The sequence below is a fragment of the Oncorhynchus masou genome, unplaced genomic scaffold, assembly GCF_036934945.1.
Source record: "Oncorhynchus masou masou isolate Uvic2021 unplaced genomic scaffold, UVic_Omas_1.1 unplaced_scaffold_5996, whole genome shotgun sequence".
In the NCBI taxonomy this organism is placed as follows: Eukaryota; Metazoa; Chordata; class Actinopteri; order Salmoniformes; family Salmonidae; genus Oncorhynchus; species Oncorhynchus masou.
This window is the reverse complement of record NW_027012420.1, coordinates 4,967-16,579: the sequence shown is the minus strand read 5'-3', so window position 1 is coordinate 16,579 and position 11,613 is coordinate 4,967. Positions and strand designations below refer to the sequence as shown.

At 45.0% G+C, this 11,613-nt stretch overlaps 1 protein-coding gene across 1 annotated transcript; it reads left to right on the top strand.

The window, feature by feature from the left end:
* Positions 1-568: 568 nt before the first annotated feature.
* LOC135536353 (mitochondrial glutamate carrier 1) lies at positions 569-11,066 on the top strand (the record flags this gene model as incomplete). Its single annotated transcript, XM_064962701.1, has 5 exons — positions 569-800; positions 5,460-5,585; positions 7,658-7,713; positions 8,412-8,502; positions 11,009-11,066. Coding segments are annotated over exons 1-5 (351 nt in total), but the record flags the coding sequence as incomplete, so codon positions are not given.
* Between the last annotated feature and the right edge of the window lie 547 nt (positions 11,067-11,613).

Genomic DNA, 11,613 nt, shown 5'->3' with positions numbered 1-11,613 from the left:
AACAACTCATTTATGTTATTAACCAACAACGCCTTTGTTATTAACCAACAACTCCTTGATGTTATTAACCAACAACTCCTTGATGTTATTAACCAACAACTCCTTTATGTTATTAACCAACAACTCCTTTATGTTATTAACCAACAACTCCTTGATGTTATTAACCAACAACTCCTTTATGTTATTAACCAACCACTCCTTGATGTTATTAACCAACCACTCCTTTATGTTATTAACCAACAACTTCTTGATGTTATTAACCAACAACTCCTTGATGTTATTAACCAACAACTCCTTTATGTTATTAACCAACCACTCCTTGATGTTATTAACCAACCACTCATTTATGTTATTAACCAACAACTCCTTGATGTTATTAACCAACAACTCCTTTATGTTATTAACCAACAACTCCTTTATGTTATTAACCAACCACTCCTTGATGTTATTAACCAACCACTCATTTATGTCATTAACCAACAACTCCTTGATGTTATTAACCAACAACTCCTTTATGTTATTAACCAACAGGCTCTCTCTTTCTCATGTTTTATCTGTTTCAGATATCCCCTCAACCTCTACCGGCCAGCGCTTCAGCCACAAGCAAACTGACTGACTGATAGAAACAAATACAGTTTGAAAAACGAACAAAGAGCTGACAAGCAACGTGTCTCCATTAATAGACGAGAGAAAGAAACGCACAACAGATGTCCTGATTGGCTCAAACCTTCAGACAGACGGGCAGTTGTATTGTGGAACACGTCAACACAGAGAAATCAAATGGCTGACAAGCAGATCAGGTGAGCATGCATTAGCTGTTAACATTCAACTCTGGTGTCTCCCTCAAATGGCACCCTATACCCTATATTGTGCACTTTTATGCAGGCCCTGGTAAAAAAAAAGTAGTGCACTGTATAGGGAAAAAGGGTGCCATTTCAGACACAACTTGTGTATAAGAAAACAGATCTGATAATTGTTAAGCATAAGCACTATATTCTTCAATGTTAAACAAGTGTGCTTCTGTCTCCTCCTCACAGTTTATACAAGGTCCCCGTGTTCTATAAAATCTACATGTCGCATGTATCATATTGGACCCATAGCTAAATCAAATTAACATAGCGCCACATTTGGTGTCAGCTGTGGGATAATGTCCCCTATGTAACCATGTGGTGTCAGCTGTGGGATAATGTCCCCTATGTAACCATGTGGTGTCAGCTGTGGGATAATGTCCCCTATGTAACCATGTGGTGTCAGCTGTGGGATAATGTCCCCTATGTAACCATGTGGTGTCAGCTGTGGGATAATGTCCCCTATGTAACCATGTGGTGTCAGCTGTGGGATAATGTCCCCTATGTAACCACGTGGTGTCAGCTGTGGGATAATGTCCCCTATGTAACCACGTGGTGTCAGCTGTGGGATAATGTCCCCTATGTAACCACGTGGTGTCAGCTGTGGGATTTTGTCCCCTATGTAACCACGTGGTGTCAGCTGTGGGATAATGTCCCTATGTAACCATGTGGTGTCAGCTGTGGGATAATGTCCCCTATGTAACCATGTGGTGTCAGCTGTGGGATAATGTCCCCTATGTAACCATGTGGTGTCAGCTGTGGGATAATGTCCCCTATGTAACCACGTGGTGTCAGCTGTGGGATAATGTCCCCTATGTAACCACGTGGTGTCAGCTGTGGGATAATGTCCCCTATGTAACCACGTGGTGTCAGCTGTGGGATTTTGTCCCCTATGTAACCACGTGGTGTCAGCTGTGGGATAATGTCCCCTATGTAACCATGTGGTGTCAGCTGTGGGATAATGTCCCCTATGTAACCATGTGGTGTCAGCTGTGGGATAATGTCCCCTATGTAACCATGTGGTGTCAGCTGTGGGATAATGTCCCCTATGTAACCACGTGGTGTCAGCTGTGGGATAATGTCCCCTATGTAACCACGTGGTGTCAGCTGTGGGATAATGTCCCCTATGTAACCACGTGGTGTCAGCTGTGGGATTTTGTCCCCTATGTAACCACGTGGTGTCAGCTGTGGGATAATGTCCCCTATGTAACCATGTGGTGTCAGCTGTGGGATAATGTCCCCTATGTAACCATGTGGTGTCAGCTGTGGGATAATGTCCCCTATGTAACCACGTGGTGTCAGCTGTGGGATATTGTCCCCTATGTAACCACGTGGTGTCAGCTGTGGGATAATGTCCCCTATGTAACCACGTGGTGTCAGCTGTGGGATAATGTCCCCTATGTAACCACGTGGTGTCAGCTGTGGGATTTTGTCCCCTATGTAACCACGTGGTGTCAGCTGTGGGATAATGTCCCCTATGTAACCATGTGGTGTCAGCTGTGGGATAATGTCCCCTATGTAACCATGTGGTGTCAGCTGTGGGATAATGTCCCCTATGTAACCATGTGGTGTCAGCTGTGGGATAATGTCCCCTATGTAACCACGTGGTGTCAGCTGTGGGATAATGTCCCCTATGTAACCACGTGGTGTCAGCTGTGGGATAATGTCCCCTATGTAACCACGTGGTGTCAGCTGTGGGATTTTGTCCCCTATGTAACCACGTGGTGTCAGCTGTGGGATAATGTCCCCTATGTAACCATGTGGTGTCAGCTGTGGGATAATGTCCCCTATGTAACCATGTGGTGTCAGCTGTGGGATAATGTCCCCTATGTAACCACGTGGTGTCAGCTGTGGGATATTGTCCCCTATGTAACCACGTGGTGTCAGCTGTGGGATAATGTCCCCTATGTAACCATGTGGTGTCAGCTGTGGGATAATGTCCCCTATGTAACCATGTGGTGTCAGCTGTGGGATAATGTCCCCTATGTAACCACGTGGTGTCAGCTGTGGGATAATGTCCCCTATGTAACCACGTGGTGTCAGCTGTGGGATAATGTCCCCTATGTAACCATGTGGTGTCAGCTGTGGGATTTTGTCCCCTATGTAACCACGTGGTGTCAGCTGTGGGATAATGTCCCCTATGTAACCATGTGGTGTCAGCTGTGGGATAATGTCCCCTATGTAACCATGTGGTGTCAGCTGTGGGATAATGTCCCCTATGTAACCACGTGGTGTCAGCTGTGGGATATTGTCCCCTATGTAACCACGTGGTGTCAGCTGTGGGATAATGTCCCCTATGTAACCACGTGGTGTCAGCTGTGGGATAATGTCCCCTATGTAACCACGTGGTGTCAGCTGTGGGATTTTGTCCCCTATGTAACCACGTGGTGTCAGCTGTGGGATAATGTCCCCTATGTAACCATGTGGTGTCAGCTGTGGGATAATGTCCCCTATGTAACCATGTGGTGTCAGCTGTGGGATAATGTCCCCTATGTAACCACGTGGTGTCAGCTGTGGGATAATGTCCCCTATGTAACCACGTGGTGTCAGCTGTGGGATAATGTCCCCTATGTAACCACGTGGTGTCAGCTGTGGGATATTGTCCCCTATGTAACCACGTGGTGTCAGCTGTGGGATAATGTCCCCTATGTAACCATGTGGTGTCAGCTGTGGGATAATGTCCCCTATGTAACCATGTGGTGTCAGCTGTGGGATAATGTCCCCTATGTAACCACGTGGTGTCAGCTGTGGGATAATGTCCCCTATGTAACCACGTGGTGTCAGCTGTGGGATAATGTCCCCTATGTAACCACGTGGTGTCAGCTGTGGGATAATGTCCCCTATGTAACCATGTGGTGTCAGCTGTGGGATAATGTCCCCTATGTAACCACGTGGTGTCAGCTGTGGGATAATGTCCCCTATGTAACCGCGTGGTGTCAGCTGTGGGATAATGTCCCCTATGTAACCACGTGGTGTCAGCTGTGGGATAATGTCCCCTATTGTCCCCTATGTAACCATGTGGTGTCAGCTGTGGGATAATGTCCCCTATGTAACCATGTGGTGTCAGCTGTGGGATAATGTCCCCTATGTAACCATGTGGTGTCAGCTGTGGGATAATGTCCCCTATGTAACCACGTGGTGTCAGCTGTGGGATATTGTCCCCTATGTAACCACGTGGTGTCAGCTGTGGGATAATGTCCCCTATGTAACCACGTGGTGTCAGCTGTGGGATAATGTCCCCTATGTAACCATGTGGTGTCAGCTGTGGGATAATGTCCCCTATGTAACCACGTGGTGTCAGCTGTGGGATATTGTCCCCTATGTAACCATGTGGTGTCAGCTGTGGGATAATGTCCCCTATGTTACCACGTGGTGTCAGCTGTGAGATATTGTCCCCTATGTAACCATGTGGTGTCAGCTGTGGGATAATGTCCCCTATGTAACCACGTGGAGTCAGCTGTGGGATAATGTCCCCTATGTAACCACGTGGTGTCAGCTGTGGGATAATGTCCCCTTATGTAACCATGTGGTGTCAGCTGTGGGATAATGTCCCCTATGTTACCACGTGGTGTCAGCTGTGGGATAATGTCCCCTATGTAACCACGTGGTGTCAGCTGTGGGATAATGTCCCCTATGTAACCATGTGGTGTCAGCTGTGGGATAATGTCCCCTATGTTACCACGTGGTGTCAGCTGTGGGATAATGTCCCCTATGTAACCACGTGGTGTCAGCTGTGGGATAATGTCCCCTATGTAACCACGTGGTGTCAGCTGTGGGATAATGTCCCCTATGTAACCACGTGGTGTCAGCTGTGGGATAATGTCCCCTATGTAACCACGTGGTGTCAGCTGTGGGATAATGTCCCCTATGTAACCACGTGGTGTCAGCTGTGGGATAATGTCCCCTATGTAACCATGTGGTGTCAGCTGTGGGATAATGTCCCCTATGTAACCACGTGGTGTCAGCTGTGGGATAATGTCCCCTATGTAACCATGTGGTGTCAGCTGTGGGATAATGTCCCCTATGTAACACTATAAAAGTGATAGATGCGATATTTCACAGCAGCATTATTTCTCTCCTTCTTCTCCCCTAATTCCTTATCTTCCTTCTCCCTTCCCCTCCCTCTTCCTCCCTTCCCCTCCCTCTTCCTCCCTTCCCCTCCCTCTTCCTCCTCTTCCTCCCTTCCCCTCCCTCTTCCGCCCTTCCCCTCCCTCTTCCCCCTCTTCCTCCCTCCCCCTCCCTCTTCCGCCCTTCCCCTCCCTCTTCCTCCTCTCTCCATCTCCCTTCCCCTCCCTCTTCCTCCTCTCTCCATCTCCCTCCCTCTTCCTCCTCTCTCCATCTCCCTCCCTCTTCCTCCTCTCTCCATCTCCATTCCCCTCCCTCTTCCTCCTCTCTCCATCTCCCTCCCTTCTTCCTCCTCTCTCCATCTCCATTCCCTCCCTCTTCCTCCCTTCCCCTCCCTCTTCCTCCCTCCCCCTTCCTCTTCCGCCCTTCCCCTCCCTCTTCCTCCTCTCTCCATCTCCCTCCCCCTCCCTCTTCCGCCCTTCCCTCCCTCTTCCTCCTCTCTCCATCTCCCTTCCTCCCTCCCTCTTCCCTCCTCTCCTCCCCCAGTTTGCCTGCCAAGTTGATAAACGGTGGGATAGCAGGGCTGATTGGTGTGAGCTGTGTGTTTCCCATTGACTTGGCCAAGACCCGCCTGCAGAACCAGCAAAATGGATCACGCCTCTACACCAGCATGTATGTACACACTCTCACTCACTCACTCACTCACTCACTCCACCACTCACTCACTCACTCACTCACTCACTCACTCACTCACTCACTCACTCACTCACCATGCCAAGAGTGTGCAAAGCTGTCATCAAGGCAAATGCAGTTATGTTATGTTGTAGTAGCTAGTTGATGTTATGTTGTCGTAACTAGTTGATGTTATGTTGAAGTAGCTAGTTGATGTTATGTGTAGTAGCTAGTAGATGTTATGTTGTAGTAGCTAGTTGATGTTATGTTGTAGTAGCTAGTTGATGTTATGTTGTGGTAGCTAGTTGATGTTATGTTGTGGTAGCTAGTTGATGTTGTGTTGTGGTAGCTAGTTGATGTTATGTTGTGGTAGCTAGTTGATGTTGTGTTGTGGTAGCTAGTTGATGTTATGTGTAGTAGCTAGTTGATGTTATGTGTAGTAGCTAGTAGATGTTATGTGTAGTAGCTAGTAGATGTTATGTGTTGTAGTAGCTAGTAGATGTTATGTGTTGTAGTAGCTAGTTGATGTTATGTGTAGTAGCTAGTTGATGTTATGTGTAGTAGCTAGTAGATGTTATGTGTAGTAGCTAGTAGATGTTATGTGTTGTAGTAGCTAGTAGATGTTATGTGTTGTAGTAGCTAGTTGATGTTATGTTTGTAGTAACTAGTTGATGTTATGTGTAGTAGCTAGTTGATGTTATGTGTAGTAGCTAGTAGATGTTATGTGTAGTAGCTAGTAGATGTTATGTGTAGTAGCTAGTAGATGTTATGTGTTGTAGTAGCTAGTAGATGTTATGTGTTGTAGTAGCTAGTTGATGTTATGTTTGTAGTAACTAGTTGATGTTATGTGTTGTAGTAACTAGTTGATGTTATGTGTTGTAGTAACTAGTTGATGTTATGTGTTGTAATAACTAGTTGATGTTATGTGTTGTAGTAACTAGTTGATGTTATGTGTTGTAGTAACTAGTTGATGTTATGTATTGTAGGAACTAGTTGATGTTATGTTGTAGTAACTAGGTGATGTTATATGTTGTAGTAACTAGTTGGTTGTGTCTTGTAGGAACTAGTTGATGTTATGTTGTAGTAACTAGGTGATGTTATATGTTGTAGTAACTAGTTGGTTGTGTCTTGTAGTAACTAGTTGATGTTATATGTTGTAGTAACTAGGTGATGTTGTAGTAACTAGGTGATGTTGTAGTAACTAGGTGATGTTGTAGTAACTAGTTGATGTTATATGTTGTAGTAACTAGTTGATGTTATATGTTGTAGTAACTAGGTGATGTTGTAGTAACTAGTTGATGTTATATGTTGTAGTAACTAGTTTATGTTGTAGTAACTAGTTGGTTGTGTCTTGTAGGAACTAGTTGATGTTATGTTGTAGTAACTAGTTGATGTTATATGTTGTAGTAACTAGGTGATGTTGTAGTAACTAGGTGATGTTATATGTTGTAGTAACTAGTTGATGTTATATGTTGTAGTAACTAGGTGATGTTGTAGTAACTAGTTGATGTTATATGTTGTAGTAACTAGTTGGTGTTGTGTGTTGTTGTAACTAGTTGATGCTGTAGTAACTAGTTGATGTTATACGTTCTTGTAACTAGTTGGTTGTGTCTTGTAGTAACTAGTTGATGTTATACGTTCTTGTAACTAGTTGGTTGTGTCTTGTAGTAACTAGTTGGTTGTAGTAACTAGTTGATGCTGTAGTAACTAGTTGATATTATACGTTGTTGTAACTAGTTGGTTGTGTCTTGTAGTAACTAGTTGGTTGTGTCTTGTAGTAACTAGTTGATGTTATATGTTGTTTAGTAACTAGTTGATGTTATATGTTGTTTAGTAACTAGTTGGTTGTGTCTTGTAGTAACTAGTTGATGTTATATGTTGTAGTAACTAGTTGATGTTATATGTTGTATTAACTAGTTGATGTTATGTTGTTGTAACTAGTTGATGTTGTAGTAACTAGGTGATGTTATATGTTGTAGTAACTAGTTGATGTTATGTTGTTGTAACTAGGTGATGTTGTAGTAACTAGTTGATGTTATATGTTGTAGTAACTAGTTGGTTGTGTCTTGTAGGTCTGACTGTCTTATCAAGACCATCCGCTCAGAGGGATACTTCGGGATGTACAGAGGTAGGTTTGGGTGAGGATGTGGAAGTGTGTGTGTGTGTGTGTGTGTGTGTGTGTGTGTGTGTGTGTGTGTGTGTGTGTGTGTGTGTGTGTGTGTGTGCACTAGAAAGTGGCAGGTACATACTAAAGACAAACACGGTGAGGTCCTATTGAACGTTGCTGAACACTGAGACAACACTCTGACAACTCTCTCTCTCTCCCTCCCCTCTCTCTGACTCTCTCTCACTCTCCCTCCCCTCCATCTCTCTCTCGCTCCCTCCCCTCCATCTCTCTCTCAATCTCCCTCCCCTCCATCTCTCTCGCCTCCCTCCCCTCCATCTCTCTCTCGCTCCCTCTCCTCTCCATCTCTCTCTCGCTCTCCCTCCCTCCATCTCTCCTCGCTCCCTCCTCCATCTCTCTCTCGCTCCCTCTCCTTCCATCTCTCTCTCGCTCTCCCTCCCCTCCATCTCTCTCTCAATCTCCCTCCCCTCCATCTCTCTCTCGCTCCCTCTCCTTCCATCTCTCTCTCTCGCTCCCTCTCCTTCCATCTCTCTCTCTCGCTCCCTCTCCTTCCATCTCTCTCTCGCTCCCTCTCCTTCCATCTCTCTCTCGCTCCCTCTCCTTCCATCTTTCTCTCACTCCTCTCCTTCCATCTCCCCTCTCACTCTCCCTCCCCTCCATCTCTCTCTATCTGTGTCTCTCACTTCCTCTCATTGTTACAGGGTCTGCGGTGAACCTAACCCTGGTCACGCCAGAGAAAGCCATCAAGCTAGCAGCAAATGACTTCTTCAGACAATACCTCTCCAAGGATGGGTAAGACACACACACACACACACAGACACACACACACACACACATACACACACACACACACACACACACACACACAGACACACACACACACAGACACACACACACACACACACACACACAGACACACACACACCGACATACACACACACACGCACACACACACACAGACACACAGACACACACACCGACATACGCACACATACGCACGCACACACACACACACACACACACACACAGACACACACACACACACACACACACACACACACACACACACACACACAGACACACAGACACACAGACACACACACAGAGAGTGAGAGAAAGAGAGGTCTCTGATCCAACACAATCCCTGACACGTTGGGCATCACCACTACCAGAGCTGGCACACTATTCCCTTTATAGTGCACACTACTTTAGACCAAGAGTTGGCACCCTATTCCCTATATAGACATACTTTAGACCAGAGGAGATTGGCACCCCTATTCTCTATATAGGGCACTACTTTAGACCAAGTTGGCACCCTATTCCCTATATATACGGCCACTAATTTTGACCTGATCCCTATGGGCCCTGGTACAAGTAGTGCACGAAATAAGGAATAGTGTACAATTTGGAACACATTATGTTTCTTTGATTGGTTTTCTACTTTAACTTTCTCTGCTTTAGTTAATCCCTTCAATATACTGACAGCAAGGATGAGACATTTACTAGTGGAATTGTTGCTTACTATCCTATCTCTGTCAAACTACTGAAACCATCTCTGTCAAACTACTGGAAAACCATCTCTGTCAAACTACTGAAAACCATCTCTGTCAAACTAGTGGAAAACTACTGGAAAACCATCTCTGTCAAATTACTGGAAAACCATCTCTGTCAAATTACTGGAAAACCATCTCTGTCAAACTATTGGAAAACTACTGGAAAACTACTGGAAAACCATCTCTGTCAAACTACTGGAAAACTACTGAAAACCTCTCTGTCAAACTACTGAAAACCATTTCTGTCAAATTACTGGAAAACCATCTCTGTCAAATTACTGGAAAACTACTGGAAAACCATCTCTGTCAAATTACTGAAAACCATCTCTGTCAAAATAATGGAAAACCATCTCTGTCAAAATAATGAAAAACTCTGGACTGAAAAACCATCTGTCAAACTACTGGAAAACCACCTCTGTCAAACTACTGGAAAACCACCTCTGTCAAATTACTGGAAAACCATCTCTGTCAAACTACTGGAAAACCATCTACTTTCAAACACTATCTGGAAAACTCTACTTTTCTCTGTCAAACTACTGGAAAATAATATAATCAAACTACTGGAAAAACATCTCTGTCAAACTACTGGAAAATCATTTTCTGTCAAATTACTGAAAACCATCTCTGTCAAAATAATGAAGAGCCATCTCTGTCAAAATAATGAGCTGCACGGAAAACCATCTGGAAAACTGCAAACCATCTCTGTCAAAATAATGGAAAACATCTCTGTCAAAATAATAAGGCTTCTTTGGAAAACCACAGGAAAACTGGAAAACCACCTCTGTCAAAACTACTGGAAAACCACCTCTGTCAAACTACTGGAAAACCACCTCTGTCAAACTACTGGAAAACCATCTCTGTCAAACTAGTGGAAAACCATCTCTGTCAAACTACTGGAAAACCATCTCTGTCAAACTACTGGAAAACCATCTCTGTCAAATTACTGGAAAAACCATCTCTGTCAAACTACTGGAAAACCAACTACTTTATAACTATCTCTGGGCTGGGGGGCTCTATCCTTTCTCTGGAAAACTACTGGAAAACTATCCCATGTTATCTCTGGAAAATCAGTAATTTGTCAAAATAAGTAAAAGTATAACATTTGAGAGCAGACCACTATCACATGACAAATATCAATACTGCACATCTGTTGTTACTGTTACTATCCCCCGCTGCTCTGTCCAATGGTGTGTCCGATGGTATGTGTGTGTTTTCGTTTGTGTGCCGTGTGTGTTCATGGATGAAATTGAATATGTTTCTAGCGCGTCTAGCTATCTCTGTTTCTATGGTTGCACACACGCTGCACACACACACGCACACACACACACACTGGACCACGGCCGAGTAGGCGAACGATTGACTGTGAATGATTACCCAGTAAATGATTCATGGTATCCCTGTTCAGTGTTCCAAACGTTTGTTTCGTTGGTCACAGATCAGCTACAGTGGTCATGTCTGCCTTTTGTTATGACAAGAGGCTGATCTCTCTCTCTCTCTCTCTCTCTCTCTCTTTCCCTCTTCTCTCTCTCTCTGTCTCTCTCTGTCTCTCTCTCTCTCTCTCTCTCCCTCTCTCTCTCTCTCTGTCTCTCTCTCTCTCTCTCTCTCTCTCTCTCTCTCTCTCTCTCTCTCTCTCTCTCTCTCTCACTGCCCCCCCTCCCTGTCTCTCTCTCTCTCTTTGTCTCTGTTTCTCTCTGTCCCTCTCTCTCTCTCTCTCTCTGCCCCCCTCTCTCTGTCTCTCTCTCCAGTCAGAAGCTCACCCTGGTCAAGGAGATGCTGGCGGGGTGTGGGGCAGGTACATGTCAGGTGAGTGGGTGGTGGACAGGTACATATCAGGTGAGTGGGTGGTGGGCAGATAGATGTCAAGGACACACACACACACACACACACACACACACACACACACACACACACACACACACACACACACACACACACACACACACACACACACACACACACACACACACACACTCCTCTGTCTCAGTCTCAGGCAGTCTGTACCCAGCCACCCACACACCTCCACTGGCTATCAGCTGTTGTCTTCTCAAGCTCTCACTAAACTGGTCTCTCTAATGGACTGATATGAAAATAACACAGCCTTCTGAGTCGTTTTCTAATGGTCGCCATGTTGTTTCTCAGGTGTTGGTAAGGATTGTTCAATCAACTGTAAAAGGTTTTGATTCATGATAATGTACAGTAACAGGTCTCCACAACATAACCACTATGTCTAGTCTAGGTCTCCACAACATAACCACTGTCTAGTCTAGGTCTCCACAACATAACCACTATGTCTAGTCTCGGTCTCCACAACATAACCACTATGTCTAGTCTAGTCTAGGTCTCCACAACA